General features: G+C 58.2%; 1 protein-coding gene across 1 annotated transcript; it reads left to right on the top strand.

Annotated features, from left to right (window-relative positions):
- The first annotated feature begins 3,182 nt into the window (after positions 1–3,182).
- LOC119845253 (methyltransferase-like protein 24) lies at positions 3,183–18,794 on the top strand. Its single transcript, XM_038377240.2, has 5 exons — positions 3,183–3,469; positions 12,603–12,701; positions 13,455–13,597; positions 15,543–15,774; positions 16,861–18,794. The coding sequence occupies exons 1-5, from the start codon at positions 3,215–3,217 to the stop codon at positions 17,176–17,178; spliced, it is 1,047 nt and encodes a 348-aa protein (XP_038233168.1). The 5' UTR covers positions 3,183–3,214; the 3' UTR covers positions 17,179–18,794.
- Positions 18,795–19,183: the final 389 nt, after the last annotated feature.

The following is a 19,183-nucleotide window of genomic DNA, read 5'->3' as shown; positions in this document are numbered from 1 at the left end:
CAGGTTTGGGCACATGGCACGGTCCGGGCAGGGCGCAGGGGAGGGTTCGGACACGTGGCACGGTCTGGGCAGGGGGCAGGGGGAGGTTTGGGCACATGGCACGGTCCGGGCAGGGGGCAGGGGAGGGTTCGGACACGTGGCACGGTCCGGGCAGGGGGCAGGGGCAGGTTTGGGCACGTGGCACGGTCCGGGCAGGGGGCAGGGGCAGGTTTGGGCACATGGCACGGTCCGGGCAGGGCGCAGGGGCAGGTTTGGGCACATGGCACGGACCGGGCAGGGCGCAGGGGAGGGTTCGGACACGTGGCACGGTCCGGGCAGGGGGCAGGGGGAGGTTTGGGCACATGGCACGGTCCGGGCAGGGGGCAGGGGAGGGTTCGGACACATGGCACGGTCCGGGCAGGGCGCAGGGGCAGGTTTGGGCACATGGCACGGTCCGGGCAGGGCGCAGGGGAGGGTTCGGACACGTGGCACGGTCCGGGCAGGGGGCAGGGGGAGGTTTGGGCATATGGCACGGTCCGGGCAGGGGGCAGGGGAGGGTTCGGACACGTGGCACGGTCCGGGCAGGGGGCAGGGGCAGGTTTGGGCACGTGGCACGGTCCGGGCAGGGGGCAGGGGCAGGTTTGGGCACATGGCACGGTCCGGGCAGGGCGCAGGGGCAGGTTTGGGCACATGGCACGGACCGGGCAGGGGGCAGGGAGGGTTCGGACACGTGGCACGGTCCGGGCAGGGGGCAGGGGGAGGTTTGGGCACATGGCACGGTCCGGGCAGGGGGCAGGGGGAGGTTTGGGCACGTGGCACGGTCCGGGCAGGGGGCAGGGGCAGGTTTGGGCACGTGGTACGGTCCGGGCAGGGGGCAGGGGAGGGTTCGGACACGTGGCACGGTCCGGGCAGAGGGCACGGGAGGGTTTGGGCACATGGCACGGTCCTGGCAGGGGGCAGGGGAGGGTTTGGGCACATGGCACGGACCGGGCAGGGGGCAGGTTTGGGCACATCGCACGGTCCGGGCAGGGGGCAGGGGCAGGTTTGTGCACATGGCACGGTCCGGGCAGGGGGCAGGGGCAGGTTTGGGCACATGGCACGGTCCGGGCAGGGGGCAGGGGCAGGTTTGGGCACGTGGCACGGTCCGGGCAGGGGGCAGGGGAGGGTTCGGACACGTGGCATGGTCCGGGCAGGGGGCAGGGGCAGGTTTGGGCACATGGCACGGTCTGGGCAGGGGGGCAGGGGAGGGTTCGGACACGTGGCATGGTCCGGGCAGGGGGCAGGGGCAGGTTTGGGCACATGGCACGGTCCGGGCAGGGGGCAGGGGAGGGTTCGGACACGTGGCACGGTCCGGGCAGGGGGCAGGGGCAGGTTTGGGCACATGGCACGGTCCGGGCAGGGCGCAGGGCAGGTTTGGGCACATGGCACGGTCCGGGCAGGGCGCAGGGGCAGGTTTGGGCACATGGCACGGTCCGGGCAGGGCGCAGGGGCAGGTTTGGGCACATGGCACGGTCTGGGCAGGGGGCAGGGGAGGGTTCGGACACGTGGCACGGTCCGGGCAGGGCGCAGGGCAGGTTTGGGCACATGGCACGGACCGGGCAGGGGGCAGGGGAGGGTTCGGACACGTGGCACGGTCCGGGCAGGGGGCAGGGGGAGGTTTGGGCACGTGGCACGGTCCGGGCAGGGGGCAGGGGGAGGTTTGGGCACATGGCACGGTCCGGGCAGGGCGCAGGGGCAGGTTTGGGCACTTGGCACGGACCGGGCAGGGGGCAGGGGAGGGTTCGGGCACGTGGCACCGTCCGGGCAGGGGGCAGGGGGAGGTTTGGGCACATGGCACGGTCCGGGCAGGGCGCAGGGGAGGGTTTGGACACGTGGCACGGTCCGGGCAGGGGGCAGGGGGAGGTTTGGGCACATGGCACGGTCCGAGCAGGGCGCAGGGGAGGGTTCGGACACGTGGCACGGTCCGGGCAGGGGGCAGGGGCAGGTTTGTGCACGTGGCACGGTCCGGGCAGGGCGCAGGGCAGGTTTGGGCACGTGGCACGGACCGGGCAGGGGGCAGGGGAGGGTTCGGACACGTGGCACGGTCCGGGCAGGGGGCAGGGGCAGGTTTGGGCACATGGCACGGTCCGGGCAGGGCGCAGGGGCAGGTTTGGGCACATGGCACGGTCCGGGCAGGGCGCAGGGGAGGGTTCGGACACGTGGCACGGTCCGGGCAGGGGGCAGGGGGAGGTTTGGGCACATGGCACGGTCCGGGCAGGGGGCAGGGGAGGGTTCGGACACGTGGCACGGTCCGGGCAGGGGGCAGGGGCAGGTTTGGGCACGTGGCACGGTCCGGGCAGGGGGCAGGGGCAGGTTTGGGCACATGGCACGGTCCGGGCAGGGCGCAGGGGCAGGTTTGGGCACATGGCACGGACCGGGCAGGGGGCAGGGGAGGGTTCGGACACGTGGCACGGTCCGGGCAGGGGGCAGGGGGAGGTTTGGGCACATGGCACGGTCCGGGCAGGGGGCAGGGGCAGGTTTGGGCACGTGGCACGGTCCGGGCAGGGGGCAGGGGCAGGTTTGGGCACGTGGCACGGTCCGGGCAGGGGGCAGGGGCAGGTTTGGGCACATGGCACGGACCGGGCAGGGGGCAGGGGAGGGTTCGGACACGTGGCACGGTCCGGGCAGGGCGCAGGGCAGGTTTGGGCACATGGCACGGACCGGGCAGGGGGCAGGGGAGGGTTCGGACACGTGGCACGGTCCGGGCAGGGCGCAGGGGCAGGTTTGGGCACATGGCACGGTCCGGGCAGGGCGCAGGGCAGGTTTGGGCACATGGCACGGTCCGGGCAGGGCGCAGGGGCAGGTTTGGGCACTTGGCACGGACCGGGCAGGGGGCAGGGGAGGGTTCGGACACGTGGCACGGTCCGGGCAGGGGGCAGGGGGAGGTTTGGGCACATGGCACGGTCCGGGCAGGGCGCAGGGGGCAGGGGCGGGTTCGGGCCCAGCGCGGCGGGCCGGGGAAAGTTTGGGCAGAGCCCCCAGCAGGCTCCGTGCGGGTCCCGCGGCCCCACCGAGCGCCTGGCCCCGAGCTCGCCGCGGGCTGCGCGGGAGGGAGGGTCGCGGCGGGGCCGGGGGGGGCCGAGCCCAGGCCTGTCGCCGCCGGGCGGGGAGCGGGGGCTGCGCGGCCCCTCCCCGGCCGCCCCTCCTCCGGGGCCGGTCCCGGCCGGGGCTGCAGGTGGAGGAGCCGGCGGGAGCCATGGGAGGCGGCTCGGCGCTGCGGCTGCTGCTGCTCGGCTGCTGGGTGCTGAGCCTGGGGCAGATCCTTCTCCGCGGCGGCCGCCCGGGGGACGAGCCGGGGCCCTTCACCATCATCACCATCCGCGGGGGGCCCGCCCCGGGCAGCGCCGCCCCCCGCCGCGAAGGGACGCCAGCCCCGGCCGGGGCGCCGGGCGGGCCGAGCCCGGGCTCCCTGCCGCGCTACCAGGATGAGAACGAGAACCTCGGCCCGCCCGTAAGGAACCGGCGCCCCCTGCCCCGCTTCTTCTGCGCTCTGCCCCGCAGCCCCTCTCCGCGGCGCCCGGCTCCCTCCCCCAGCGCTCAACTCCTGACTAGCCCCCCCCGGCTTCCCTCCCCCGTGCCGGCACCGCTGCCTCCCTCTCCGGCTTTGCTTTTCCTCCCCTCGCTCCCTTCCTTCCCCGGCTCTCAAAGCGCCTTTCCTCCTCCTTTTCCTGACTCCCTGCCCGCCCCTGCGCCCTCTGCCCTGGACCCCCTTGAGCAGGTGGGGGAGGGAGAGGGAGAAAGACCGTCTGGCTTTGGGGGTGCGGGGGGGGGGTTGCGCTTGCCCCCACTAAATCTCCTTCTCTTCTCTCCCTTTGCTTGCTGCTTCTGATGAACGGGATTCAGAGAGAGACTCAGGCCGAAGGGGCACGTAAGGAACCCCGGGGAAGTGGCTGCATTTAATGTCTGGAAGGGCCCAAGCCAAAGGGAGGCAGAGGGCGATGAACGGCCAGCCCCAGGGTGGTGGTTAGTCCAGGGCTGGGCACTGCTCCAGTGACCCTATGGGCTGGCAGCCTGTGCTGCTGGTTAATGAGCAGCCCTGAGATTAACCAGCCCAGCCTGGATTCCATAGGCCCCTGATCTACTTATTCTACTGGCATCTCCCTGGGGGTCCCTGCCCCTTTGTATTATGACTTTTTTTCTATTCGGGAGGTGGGTTTGGAGCTGCATTATCACGAGGCCTGATTCTGCAGCCCCCTACTTGTGCAAAGATGGGTTTGCATGCTCGTCCTGAGACTCCTTGCGTAAAAGTGCTACTCCATTCAGTAAGGTTTGCTGGATGGGGGCGAGGGTGGAGCCTTGCCCATGTGCTGAAATCTTGGCTGGCATTGCAGCAAGCTGGAGCGAACCTCCAGGGTAGAGAGACGTGTTCCGGGATGTTTTAGTTGCCTTCTTGAGGGGTGTCTGTCAATTGTCCTGGTTTGTTGCGATGCCTCTGTCTGTTGAGATTAGGAGCTTTGCTTCCTATTGTAACGGGCAGCGTTTCTTTATAATGAGGCTTGTCAGGTTTGCTGCAGGGATTCTGGCTGCGGGGTGGGTAGAGCCGGAGGGGGGACTGCAGGTTTTCTAACTTTTCTATTCCCTTGGGAACAAAGAAGGAATTTGCCTCCCCCCCCCCCGCCCCGCCACTTCTCCAGGAATCCTATCCCCTCCACCCTAGAGTGAGCAGCCTGATCCATTTAGAAGGCTGAGAAAAGTTACAGAAGCCCACAAATTGCCTGCAAGGAGAGAAGGGCTCTGAAAGAGTTCCAGCAGGTTCATTAGGGCAGAAATTCATGGGATCACTGCAGGGAGGGCAGAACTGTAGCAACACAGCCGTCCTGACGCATCCCCCTTCCCTCTGGTCCACGCACCGACCTGCATGCAAGTACACACCCATGCAATCTCATAGTCACGCATTGCAGCTCTGTTACTCACATCCAGGAACCCTCTCCTGGAGACCCAGCCGGTGCTGTTCCACACAGGACAGACGTGCTGTCACAATCCTCTGTTGAAGAGAGTGAGGCAGCACTATTATTACACACTCTCAGACACAGTCTCGATCAATCAGTCCCCTATTAAGGGCCCCCGGGCAGCCAGTCTTGTTACACATGGGGTCCCCCGTTAAAAGGGCTAGTCATGGCAGTTATACACACATACATGACAACCGGTGGCCGCAGACCCAGGGGGAGGAGAGGGATGAACAGGGATGTTGCTGCGACTCGCAGGTTGGGGGAGGCTTTTTGTGGGAGGTTTTCAGCCTCTCCATCTGACTGTTCTCATCTGCGTCACCCAGACATCTAAAACCACCAGCCGTGTCTGTACCAGTGCAGGCGGAGAGCTTCAGGCTAACTATCCACGGGTTCAGACTGGTACTATATCAACAGCGGCAGAGAGGGGATGGATGGGTTTCCGCTGGTGAAGTGACTGCCTCACCCCACAGCCCCGGTACTAGATGTGATGCCAGTTGAAGGCTTTTATTGAAGATTACTGTTAAACAAAACGAGAGAGATTAAACATAAAACAGCATTAAACTGCATTCGAGGTCCGACTTCAGCATCAGGGAAGGAATTTAGTGTGGAGGCTGCTGTGTCCTAAGACACAAGGCTGTGCCCAGGTGTTACAACCTGTCTGAACATGCTGTTCAGAGACTTTGCACACCCTGGGTGCAGGGGAGTGAGTGATATGCACACAAATCCACAGTCATGTAGGACTTCGCAGCTGGCTCTGAGCCACACCTGGGCAACTCAGTACTTTGCAGCGGCAGTGGGGATAGAGCACAACTCCTCCTGCCCCTCTATTCGACATTGGTGAGGCCTCATCTGGAGTACTGTGTCCAGTTTTGGGCCCCACACTACATGAAGGATATGGAAAAATTGGAAAACGGCCAGCGGAGGACAACAAAAATGATTAGGGGAGTGGAACACATGACTTATGAGGAGGGGCTGAGGGAACTGGGATTGTTTAGTCTGCGGAAGAGAAGAATGAGGGGGGATTTGATAGCTGCTTTCAACTACCTGAAAGGGGGTTCCAAAGAGGATGGATCTAGACTGTTCTCAGTGGTAGCAAATGACAGAACGAGGAGTAATGGTCTCAAGTTGCAGTGGGGGAGCTTTAGGTTGGATGTTACGAAAAACTTTTTCACTAGGAGGGTGGTGAAGCACTGGAATAGGTTACCTAGGGAGGTGGTGGAATCTCCTTCCTCAGAAGTTTTTAAAGTCAGGCTTGACAAAGCCCTGGCTGGGATGATTTAGTTGGGGATTGGTCCTGCTTTGAGCAGGGGGTTGGAGTAGATGACCTCCTGAGGTCCCTTACGACCCTGATATTCTATGATTCTATGAAAGCCCACTTATGACTGGTTCCAAAGGAGAATCTTCATTAGTTGTTACCACTGTAGAGTCTATGACACTGTTGCGTGTTTCTAATTTCAGCCAGAAGAGGGCAGTGAGGTACAAACATGGTAGCCAGTTATTATGTGTAATCCCAATATGTGCTGGCTGAGATTTTCAAAGCTGCCTCGGAGATCTGGCCACCCGATTCTCATTAAAATTACTGGTTTTGGAAATCACAGCCATTACTCCTACCTAGCATCCTTTATACTTGGAAACTTCAGTCACCTGGCATGTTAATCACAAGCTGAAGTGAAAAGGAAGGTGTTGTGCCAGATCAGACCTGTGATCCGCCAGCTCTGGCACCTTGATTCAACAGCAGATGTGGCATGAAAGGTTTCAGGATTTCCCTTGGGCAGGCAACTTCTCACTGATTTCACAGGGAATGTTGCCTGAGTGAGGTCAGATAGGAAGTTAGCGACGGACTTCAGGATCTGCCCATTCTCCAGAGCTTTCCAGCTGCGGATCCAATGTCCTGTGCCAATAATTCCCCTCATAGCCTGGAGAATTCCTATTCCTGTTTTATGGATGGGGAAACTGAGGCATGGGTGGGAAATGCCTCGTCCAGCTTGTCAGTAGCAGAGCTGGACATAGACTGAATCTCCTGATAGCCAGACCTCTGCTTGTAGCCATGACACCATGCGGCCCCTGTTACTAGCCATAAAGCTGTCCTCCTTGTGCACCCCCCGCTGAAGTCTTTGACTCTGTCACCCCCTGTGGCAGCGCTTCCTGTGGACTGAGTGTGTGTTGCTAGCGGAAGCCTTTCCTTTTGTTTGTTTTTAAATCTCCCAGCCAGAATGGCTTTCTGGCGAGATTTTCAGAGAGGAGGAAGCGTCCCGGTATCTGGGAGGGAGTTTCCGAGAGATGGCGTGATGCCGTGACCTCTCCTGAGCCTTCTGACTGACAGGCTAGGGGCCATGTGGACATGGGATGCATGCGCCTCTGTCAATTAAATGGGAACAACCTCAGGTTCTTCCAAACCTAGCGCCGTGCACAGCACCCTTCTCACATTGCACAGGTGAGAATTCTCCCTGCAGCTGCAATGCCAAACCTCCCCTGCTTTTCCCAGGGGGATCACCCTTCCCCAGCAGCACATGCTTCTCACTCACGCAGGAGTGTCACACCCAGGAGCAAGAGAGCACTTTTCTAGGGCCCCTTTAACCCTTGGCCTCAGGACTGGAGGCTGGCAGGCAGGCCTCCCAGCTCTGATGTGGGGGGAGGGGGTTAGGAGGTACATGCTTCCCTGGTAGAAACTGGACTAAGGCCCAGCAAACTCATTTCACGTACCAGCGAAGAGGACGGTGACGTTCACTCACTACTGCCTTTGGTTGGAATTGAACCAGCAACTTCGGCCGCCTGTTACTGTTCCCCTGAGCCATGTAAGCCGCTTCCTGCTCCAACTTTGACTTTATATTAAGCAATCACAGCCTGGTGCCTTTTGAACTAATGGGGGCGGAATTTACAAAGCCCTGCCTAGCAAGAGGGCTGTGCAAAACACGCATGCACCCTCTGCCTGCGTGTGCACACTGGGGATCTGGTTTGCAAGAGTAAACGAGCGTGCGAGCTAAGGTGGTGGTGGAGGGAAGGGCGGGTTGCAGGTGCTGCATTTGGCACACTACTCAGCCTTTGTGTGGGGCTTCAGAAACGTGGCCCTCGCTGTCGTGTCTTGAGCATGTGGGGGAGGGAAACCAAAGGCCGACACAGCTGGGGGCAGCTTTCAAAGGTCTCCACTCTCCAGTAATTTTGAAAGCTGTTTTGGAGACCGGAGGAGCTGAGATCAGCAAAGCACGGGGAAAGGAGAGCTAGAGAATAAAAGCAAAGGTTGTTTTATGTAGGGGGTAGGGGTGGTATTTACTTGCTGTGTGTGTGTGCTCATGTATGTACGTACACAACAACTGTCTAAAACAAAATCCAGGCACCAGAACTGATAGGGAGGGAGGGATGGAAGAAGTCAGGACACCTGGGTTCTATTCCTGGCTTTAGGCGGGAGTGTGATTTAGAGATTCAAGTAGGGGGACTGGTGGGAGTCAGGATTCCTGAGTTTTTGTCCTGGCTCTGGGAGGGAATATGATCTAGTGAGGAGATCAGGGACTGGTATTCTGTTCTTCTTGGTTCTGGGGTGGATGGGACCCAAAGGGGGGCTTTGAATCAGGGCTTGTGGGTTCTTTTCCCAGCTCGGCAGCTGGTTGTGTGTAGTAGAGGGGCCTTGGCCACTGCAATGTAGGTTCTGCTTGTGTTGCTGAGTGGTGGCTGCTGCTTCCAGTGGTGACACAGCCCTGCCAGGCTCTCGGCTGTCACTCCCGCGGAGCGCTTTGCTGCCCGAATGCCGCGCAGCCTGTCTCGCCAGCAGAAGCCAGTGACATCTGGGAGCAGGTAGGCGAAAGAGACATGTCAACAGGCAGTCAGGGCCCAGTCCCAGTGCTGGAAAGTATCATCCCGGCTCTGATTCCAGGCAGCCTTGGCAGGGCCTAGCCCGAGGTAGAAGGGAGCCCAGAACAACCAGAAAAATGCGTGGGTGACGGAGAGGCTGCGGTGAATCCTCAGAGAGGGGAGCGCAAAGCTCTTCAGCTGGGGGGCATAATGTAACCCAAGGCATTCGTTCATTTTCCATGGGCCCAGATTGTCTGAGTTATCAGCGGTGGCAGAAGCTCTGCTCTTCCTGTCTCTGTGCGGAATGCAGGCTCCTAGGGGAAGGGATTAAGGGGATTATATTATTATTTGTTATCGCGGAGGGGGGAGAAAAAAGAAGAAACCTCCATCACTGGGAATTCAGCCGAATCAGCATGGAGATTAGCCTCGCGCCCCTCCTGCCCCCCCAGTTCATTTGGCAGCCTGGCCGGCTCCAGCAGGCAGCGAGGGCTGTCCAGCCTCCAGCACCCTCCTTCTGGCTGGGAAGGAGAGGTTCCAGCAGCGTGTTGGGTCCCCACTCGCCCTCGCATCTCCTGCACTTCGATCCCATGTGCGGCTGATCTTGGCTGGGGCCAGCCCCCTTGTGTCTAGGATAATTAAGAGGAGATATTAGCACCGTGAATCACAGCCCCCTCTCCTCCCGATAGGGGACCCGTGTCCCATCCTGCCTGGGAACCGCATGGGATGCAGGGAGCTCGCCCGCTTCAGCTGAGTTCTGAAGTAGCTACGGTTCCAGGCCAGATCGCTGCTGCTGCTCTCCCCTCCGCCCCGATCAGCCCCCAGCAGTGCCCCCACCCCCATCTCCGCTACCTTCCCATCAACTCCCAGCGGTGCCCCCACCCCCACCTCCGCTACCTCCCCCATCAGGGCCCCCACCCCCACCTCCGCTACCTTCCCCATCAACCTCCATCAGGGCCCCCACCCCCACCTCCACTACCTCCCCCATTAACCCCCAGCAGTGCCCCCACCTCCGCTACCTCCCCCCAGAATCTCCCAGCAGTGCCCCCACCCCACCTCCGCTACCTCCCCCCATCAACCCTCAGCAGTGTCCCCACCCCCACCTATGCTACCTCCCCACATCAGCCCCACCAGTGCCCCTCACCTCTCCACTCTCTTACCCCTGAGCATTCCACCCCCCACACCAATACCCATATCTCTTTTCCAGCCCCTCCCCACCAGTACCCGATCCCCAGCCCCCCCATACCTTGCCACCCCCACCTCACATCTTCTTACCATCACCAGCCCCTCACCACCACTCCCCCATGCCTCTCCATTCATTTCACACCTCCCCAGTTTCCACCTCCCTCGCCATGCCTCCAAGACGGATGCGGGTAGAGTCTGCAGATTGGTACCACCCCTGAACATTGGGGAACATGTGGGGTGATGAAGCCAAGAATGTGGCAGCTCCGGGAGGGGAGGACCATGGGCAAGGCTGGGGTAAAGGTTTAGCTAGGACACGTATGTGCTGGTCCAGTGTCCCCTGTGCCTCATGACAGTGGGCCGCAGTGCAGGAGGGGTTTGGCTCTCCCTGGATTTCAAGGTACCTGTGCAAGCCCTGGGAGGCCTGGCTGTCCAGGTCTGGTGTTGTGTAGCTGCATAGGGAGCAGGCAATGAAAACCCAGCGGTGGGCTCTGAGTGTGAGGAGGATGCCGGCCCCCGTGTGAGGTGGGACAGGGAGGCGGTTGGCACACAGCCATCATGAAGACCAGCTTTTCGTTTTATAAAGCTCTGACCTGCCAAGGCTCCACCACTTCATCCCCCCCGCCCCCCTCCCCCCGTGCTCTGATCCTGCTGCCGGAACAGGGCCGGCAGGGAGCTGGCTCTGCTGATCCTACCTTTGCAGAGGGAGGCTGGGCCAACCTGTGAGCTGGATGGAGCTTGCCTGGGATGTGGGGCCCTAGGTGGTCCTTAGTTTGCTTACGCTTAAGGCTGGCTCTGGCCATAATTAACGACCTGCCAGTCCAGGAGCAGCAGCAGGAGGCTCTGGGCTGTTTGCAGGCCTATTGCTGATCTCACTGATAAGGCAGAGCAGATACAGAGCCATTCTCCTGCAGTAGCTGACTTTCCCTTTGTACTCAAAGCCTCCTGCCTGTGCAAAGGGGCCTTTGTCTTCCACTTGCCCGTTCTCCACCCATGCTGGAAGGGAGAGAGCTTCTGTTTCCTTCTCCTGGACCACAGTACTGGGGACTGTCCGTGGAGTGTCTCGTGCAGGAGACAGCATTCCTTAGGAGTCAGAACATGGGGTCATGAGCTGGGACTACTGGGGTCTATGCTGGGCTCTGCAACCGACTTGCAAAGTAGCCTTGGGCAAGTTACTCACCCTCTCTGTTCCTCAGTTTCTCCACTTGGAAAATGGGGATAATGCTGCTGGGGTGGGGGCGTGATGGGGGAGAGGGTTGTGAGACACGGTTAAGCAGTTTTTGTAAAGAACGTGGCTCCCCTCAGGTGAGATGCACTAGAAATGCAAAGTCTCCTGCGTTAACTGGTCAACTCTACAGCCCATCATTTTGCCACAGCAGCTCTGGGGAGGCAAATCTGACAGGAGCTCACCCATGCAGTGGGGGACCCTGGTCAGCTGCAGCAATGCTTCATGACACTCCTCTTCTCTAGTGTGGGTCGGCTAGTGATGGTGGTGGTACTGCTGTTAACCCCACAGCTGAAACTGCAGGGAGAATTTTAGGCAGGCAGAGCACAATTACCTGAGTTGGAATATGGCCAGGACACTGGGCTTAGCGCCCCTACTTTGTGAAATGTGTCGGAAGAGCTTATAGTGGAAGAGCGATCAGGGCCTCAGCTTCACACCTCAGTCAAAAAAAATTTCCATTCCAGCAGCACAGCACCGGGCCATTGGATTCAGGCCTGACTCAGAGGAGAGAGCGCCCCCTAATGGCTTACCTACCCATTGCTCCCTGCCCCCTAGCACTGCACTGGGCCACTGGGGCCAGTCTGACTCAAAGGGGAGAGCGCCCCCTAATGGCTTTACCTACCCATTGCTCCCTGTGCCCTAGCACTGCGCTGGGCCACTGGGGCCAGTCTGACTCAAAGGGGAGAGCGCCCCCTAATGGCTTTACCTACCCATTGCTTCCTGCGCCCTAGCACTGCGCTGGGCCACTGGGGCTAGTCTGACTCAATAGAGAGAGCGCCCCCTAATGGCTTTACCTACCCATTGCTCCCTGCAGCACGGCACCCCCTAGCACTGCGCTGGGCCACTGGGGCCAGTCTGACTCAAAGGGGAGAGCGCCCCCTAATGGCTTTACCTACCCATTGCTCCCTGCCCCCTAGCACTGCACTGGGCCACTGACTCAATAGAGAGAGCGCCCCCTAATGGCTTTACCTACCCATTGCTCCCTGCAGCACGGCACTCCCTAGCACTGCGCTGGGCCACTGGGGCCAGTCTGACTCAAAGGGGAGAGCGCCCCCTAATGGCTTTACCTACCCATTGCTCCCTGCGCCCTAGCACTGCGCTTTGGGGTCAGCAGAGACTCAGAGGAGAGGAGCACGGCGTCACTTACACGTCTCCCTGCAGCACCCTGGCTGTCCTTAGAAGTTTCCCATCCAAGGGCTGCCCAGCCCCGCGTAGCCGATAAAAGCCCAGCCCGGAGCGCCAGCGCTGCAGTAGCGGACGTCCCCTGGGGTGCTGCCGTGCGGAGCCAGAGTTTCTGGGTTATTAAACTCTTCAGTGCCTTGGCCGGTTCCTCTGCCAGGTCAGAATCCTTTTAGACACTCAGGAGCCGAGGCTGGTTCATTTCCCAGCATGCCCCAGCGCTCCCAGCCCTTGACTCACTGTGCATTTTATTTCCGTGACCTTAGAAAACCCAGCAGGAGGTGGCCCTGCAGCCCTGGGCTGGTGGCAGCCAGTCCCTCCGAAGTGAAGCCGAGCGGTTCCTTACGTACATCAGCACCCCCCAGGTAGGTCACTCACCATGCCAGCCCCCGGTTACACAACATGGCCCAGAGGCGGGAATAAAAGCTCCCTGGAGAGCTGGATTCCAGCTGGATAAGACTCTAGCCTGGAGAGGCAGTAACCTGCATTTGGGGTTCTGCCTCTCCCCCGATTACTCTCCCCCCCCCCACACCCTCCTGTGGCTGCTCCGCTTTCTCCTCTTCTGCCCTCATTTCTGGCACCCGCCTCTCACATATCAGAGAGGAGCGGCCCGGTGGCTTGCAGACGGGCAGCATTTGAGGGATGGGGGAGATAAAATCCCAATCCCCGACCAGTGCTGTAGAAAGCTCCCTGTGGGGTAGACGAGGCAGCCCCGCAGAGTCCCATCCCTTGAGGGCCATGATGGCATGGGGAAGTCTCTAGATAGTACCGAGGTAGGCTAGGAAGGAGGCCCAGGAAAGGGGGAAAGAGGACATTCCTATGGGGCCATTAGGGTCAGGGCATTGGTGCACCTGGGCTGGAGGATCCTGAGCTGAAGTGAGCTCTCCTGGAGCGGGATGGTGCTGGCTTATTGGCATAGACACGAAGAGCAGGTACGGTGGGGGAGGAGAACTGCCTCTGTACACAGCTGATGAGAACTGGCTGCCACTGGGCTCAGGCAGGGGATGGCTGCTGAGGCGTGATGAAAACAGAGCTTCCAAGGGCCAAGCCCCTCGCAAGTCCCTGGTTATGAACCCAATCCAGCTAAAGGGCCGGTTTTGTTCTCCCTTCTCCTTCAGCTGCCCTGCTCCCGAGCTCTGAGCCAGGCTGGTCTCCAGGCTTTCACAGCCGGCACTGCCGGGGCGTGGCGAGTGTGCCTAGATCACATGCCCACTGCATCACTGAAGCTGCAGCAGGAGAGGTGCCTGGTTTATACCTTCAGGTGAGCACGGTGCTCCCGTGGGCGGGCACCCCAACTGCGGAGGGACCGAGGCGGGGAGGGTGGCTGAGGAAGGATGGATTTGGGGGGTCGGGACTGATACTTACTCGACAGGAGGGCTGGTCACCGTCTTTTGGATTTTGATTTTTTCAGTAACATTTTTCGTGGAAAATTCAAATTTCATCCAAACAAAACTCTCTGGTTTTTCCAGCCGACTCTTTTCAGTGTTTGAAAAATTTCATCCAAGTTCTGAAAAAAACAGTAAAAAATATTCAGAATGGGGGTTCTTGGGTTTTGGGGCTCCTTTTTCCACCAGTTCTGCTCTGTGACCCCATGTCCTTCCATCAGGTATAAATCCTGGGCCCCTCGGGATGGAGGCCTCCTGAGCAAACCGTCCGTCTTCGGGTCTATTTTCTAGACTGAAGTGCTGGTTAAAAGCAATAGTTTTATGAGCCCCAGCCAGCAAAGGTCCCTGGCGTCACAGAAGAGGGACAGCAGAGCTGGCAGTTGGGCCAGCTCCCCCTCTACATGCTACCCACCAATGTGTGCACCCCAGCTCTGAATGGACTCTTCTCTAGGGGTGGGAGAGTCATTTGGTCTCGTTGGCCGGCTCAGCCCCAGCCTGGTTCAGACAGCCTACAGAAGGGCTGATTGTGGTGGGGATTTTGTGTGTGCTGGAAATTTGCCCGTTAGAATTTGCCAGGCCAGATCAGACCGATGGTCACCTAATCCAGCCTCTCATTTCCAGTAGTGGCCAGAACCAGAGAGAACAGAGGAATGTGCAACTCCCACGATACGCACCAAGAAGGATCAGCATCCCATTTCACACAGGCCATCGCCCGGCCTGCAGACAGTGACTTTTCAGTTGCTAGTGACATGAGACTGGCCACCAAGAGGTTAATATCACCACGTCCCTCATCAGTCCTGGGAGCCATCTACTTCCCTGTCTGCGAGTCTGTTACACGTACATGAGTCAGCTGCTGTGGTGAACACTATCCACTCTTGGGTACATTCTGGCCGCTTGAGTCACGACTAGCCACAATGACTGGAGCCAACACCGTGCCCCAAAGGCCTGTGTGAAACTCCTGGCCTCTAACAAGGCTTCATTCTTGTACTTGTTCAGCTTGGACTGGTTGCAGGTGCAGATGGGGAAGAAGCTGCTCTTAATCCATGTGCACCAGGGCAGCTCTGACCAGTGACTGCTGCTGACTTGGAGATTCCAGGCCTGCTGGGATCCCTTTTGAGCTGGTCTCTGAGCCTGCGGGCTCTAGAACAGAGGTTCGGCACCAGCAGCACACAGAACAGTGCCAGGCTGCCCTACTATCATGATAGTCGGTGCTCTGGGCTTCCCTTCCCTTCCTTAACTGGGCCCTGGTGCTCTGATATAACCTTCTTTTTCCTTTCTCTTGCTCTCCAGTCTGCTCCAATGCTTGGGCTGTAAACCTGGGGCTCAGAGCAGCCAAAACTCCAAGGCAGGTTAAAGGTGCATCACTGGACAGAGGCTGGGGGGTGGTATGTGCAGTGGGCACTGACTGGTGCAGCTATGAATTTAAGTTTGCTAAACTGGTACAGTTGCTGGGAACCAGTTCTGGGAAAGAGTTCACACCGATAGGTGCAGATCAGGGCTGAAGCCGCAGAACGTCCATAAGAGCCGATGTCTCCAGCGAATCCCTTTGCTTCTTCAGCTATGTCCCCCTTGCAGTCCCTTTAGCTGCCCTATTAGCAGTGGTGTGGGCAGTGACAGGTTGCATCCGAAAAGCAATACGAAGGATAAAGAAAACACGCCTGCTTCGAACCTCAGCTGAAGGCTGGACCAAGTCAGCCAGGGTGCCTTTGCCTCAGTTTGCATAACATTACCCTTCCTGCTTTGCCTTGCACCCACATATTCTGCAGGTCAGCCTAACTTTGCAGAGCCTGAAAGTGCCTCTCTCCCTTTCTTCGTTTGTAGCATGGTCAAAAGGGGCTTTGAGTTCAGCCAGCGGATGAGTGAAATGCAGTGCCAGGTGCACAGTTTTGGCCTGACCCCCTACAAGCAGACCGACCTCTGGCAGAAAGGACAGGTGCAGCACCATGCACTGTGGCTGGACTGGCATGAGCGACGCCCAGTCACCTCCTCGCAGAGACGGAGGAGCCCTTCCAAGAGGTTAAATCAGATCATGGAGGACTTCGGCCACAAGAAGGTAATGGCATTTGATAGCATCATCCCCCACATCACCATCCATCCATTAGATGTCATAGACAGAGAAGCCTTATTGGATTGTCTAATCCAGTGAGTCTCAAAGAGTGCTTCATGGCTAAAATCCAGTTCCCTCTTTGCATCTCAGGCTGCTAGTTCACGTCTTCCTTGGTGTAAATTCAATCACAAACCAAGCTGAGGAAGACACCAAAACTGGAAGGGCAGCGAATATGCGAGAGGACAGAACTGATGTGCAAGGTGACCTGAAGAGGTTAGAGCTAGAATTTTCAAAGGTGCCTAAGAATCAGGCACCCAACTCCCATTGGATTTTAATGGGGTTTGGGAACCCAGCTCCTTTGAAAATTCCATCCTAGAGCAATAGGGCTGCTTCTGTGGATTTCAGTGGAAGTTAGAAGCCTAAATATTTTTGTGGATCTGGGCCTTTGTTCCCAATAAATGCCCCAGCCTGATCCCAGAGAGCGGAAATCCACAGCACAGAGACAAAATAGGGCGATGTAACCAAAAAGCCCACCCCTGCCACATTTAGCTGATTTTACTTCCATCTCATCCTCTTGCTACCCATGGGCATTCCTGGGCTCTCTGGCTGCCATCGGGAAAGCGAAGGGTCCAGTTGGGAGGCTGTGATGGGAGGTGCCCACGGGTAGAACTTGCTTTTAAGGGCCATGTAAAGCAGGCTGAGCCCCGCTGGTCTAATCCATCCCTCGGCCAATCCCCAGCTGGAGGGCATCTCCGCTATTGCTAACAGAACAACTGCACACTGGGGCTGACCAAAGCTTTTCCATTGACTTCAATAGACTTTGGATCAGGCTGCAAACGTCAATGGACACCTCCCCTTTTTCGGGTCTGCTGACTCCTCAGCTCTCAGAAACAGCCTAAAACAAGGATGTTGGCAGGGCTTGGCTCAGAGCAGTAGGGCTCATTTCTTCACCACTCCCAGGCATGTCCAGATGTCTCATTTTCAGACGTCTCTTGGCCAGCCCCAGCCTAAGTCCCCTCCCGTGATGGCACCGGTCCCTGGGCAGTGCTGAGTAGAGGAGCTGAGTTTGCCTGTTCTTTCTCTCCGGGGTAGATCGACGTGTTGGAGGCGGACTTGGCCAGCGCCGAGTGGAAGATTTTGGAGAGTATCCTCGTGGATGGCACCGTGGCTGTAGTGCACCAGCTGATCCTCACCATCCACCTCCATTGGGCCGGCTTTGAGGTCAGTGGAAGCGAGGCAGCCGTGGTGCGCTACTGGTACAGCCTGCTGAAGGCACTAGAGGCCAGAGGTTTTCGGTTGTTCCATAGCTTCAAGGACCTGCAGAAGCCACAGCTCTTCCTGCACAAAGAACTCTTCAATGCCAGCAGCTCCTACACCCTGAGCTGGGTCAACACGTACTGGGTGTACTGAAAGGGGGCAGAACAATTTGTGAGGATGGGGCTGGGTATTTTCAAACTTGGCTCCTGGCCGAGCTCGGAATGGGCGTGCTTTTTAGGTCCCAGCTGGCCACAACACACCCTGGGCAGAATCTGTATTTCTGCTGCATCCCAGGGATGGATGATGCAGCCAAAGGGGTTCTGAAGATGAACCCAGGACGCGCTAACAGAGGTCCAAGGCCTGTGACTCTGGCAGCAAAGGCCACTCAGATGGATGCTTCAACGGGAACTAAAAACCAGCTTGAGACTCAAAGGTGCCGAGGTTCCAAATACCTTGTCCCACAAGACCATCTAACCACTGCTCTGGCCTTGAGCACACGCAAGAGCCTGAGTGTTCAGCTCACGTCCTTCCTGATGAAGCAAGGAGCGTGCCGGGCACCCAGACCTGGCAGTGCAGACAATAAGAAGCTGAGCTGATGCCTCATGGGAGAAGGTACAGCAGTGCTTCTGGCTGCTGTTTGTGCTGCCCCCCCCCCCCGCTTCCAAAAGCCACTGAAATGGCCACAGCAGACCTGGGAAGGAAGGGAGATGAATTGCCAGTGCTCTGTTGTTGGGGGAGCCATTCTAGCCTGGATGCATCAACAAGTGCATTTGCCAAATGGAATCGAGAGGCAGGGAATCTGCAACTGTTGCAGGGACCGGCAGCCTGTCGGCCTGATGCTGTTAAGATCAGCTGGGATTTTCAGAGGAGGCTAAAGGAGGTTGGTGCCCAGTTCACACTCGGATTCAGTTAGACCTGGCACCTAACTCCTGCTGGCGCCTTTCAGACTTCCAGCCAACGTCTATATTTAATGAAGCAGAAATGTTCCACAAAGACTCATCAGGCCCTGTGAGCATTGCTGCACCAACATGCCGTCTACAAAGTGGGCTGGAGATCCCATGAGAGCTGGCTCTCTCTTGAGACAGCAACTCTTACGACTTGGGTTAGGCTGTCCTGACGGCATGCCCATCTCATTGTATTTCAGCTCATCTATTTCTGTCCAGAACCAGGGAGTGCAAATTTGTAAATGACTTTTAAAAACAAGGGGCGGGGGGGGGGAGGAAGGCTATTCACATTTTTGAAATTGCCAAAGTAAATTTCAGCTTCGAATTTTGGGCAAAGGTTTGGGTCCGTTTGCATCCAATTATTTTGCTTCATCCCTCCCAAGGCTCTGACCGCTAGCACCGAATGGTGCTATAAAATGTCATTAGAGCTGGTTCTGCTCTCATTCTTTCATGGTGGACAACACTATTTTCTTTAGTCTTTTATTTACACTTTATTGCTCTTGGTTTTTTTGCAACTGCAAACTGCTGGAGTGTGCAAAACCCTTTAGATCTCGGCTGGCAGCAAAGATACGCCTAATCATAGTCATTATCTGTTAGCAGGTAATGGGCATCTTTCCCATGTTAATTTCAGAACAGAATAGATGAGAGCAGGGCACTTCTGGGAAGGGAGCATGCTCCTGCCCCCCCCCCGCAGTTGGAATTCACTGCATTTGTCCCAGGAAGTTGTGTACAGCAGAGTTCCTGCTTTGTGCTCTGACTTTCCTGCTGCCATAGCAGGCCCCCCAGGTCACTCAGTCATGTTGGTATTAAATACACGAGGATTTTTTTGGTATGTGTGACTATAACTTCAGGAAACCCAGGCATCTGGGTGACCATAACCTCTCGGGATGCTCGGCTGATTTCATCGGCACCGACCCCGAAATCTGCTGTTAAATAATCAAGCCCGGGTGACCCTCGGGGCTGGATGATTGCGTGTATCAGCTGCAGTAAGGAGGAGGGAAGGACATCCACCACAGAGCCATGAACTGCACAAATTTTGCCCTGCCTAGCAATGTAGAACCCTGCCAAGGACACCATTGTACTCGATGGACAGAGACCCTTATCACTGCTGTAATACAAAAAAAACCTTGAATATGTTTTCTTGGTGGGTCTGTGGAGAATAAGATGATCTCTCCATCCATTGAACTATTGTGAGGCTCCACCATAACTTGCTG

This window comes from Dermochelys coriacea, chromosome 19 (genome assembly GCF_009764565.3).
Source record: "Dermochelys coriacea isolate rDerCor1 chromosome 19, rDerCor1.pri.v4, whole genome shotgun sequence".
Classification (NCBI taxonomy): domain Eukaryota; kingdom Metazoa; phylum Chordata; order Testudines; family Dermochelyidae; genus Dermochelys; species Dermochelys coriacea.
This window is presented reverse-complemented; position numbering and strand designations above follow the sequence as displayed.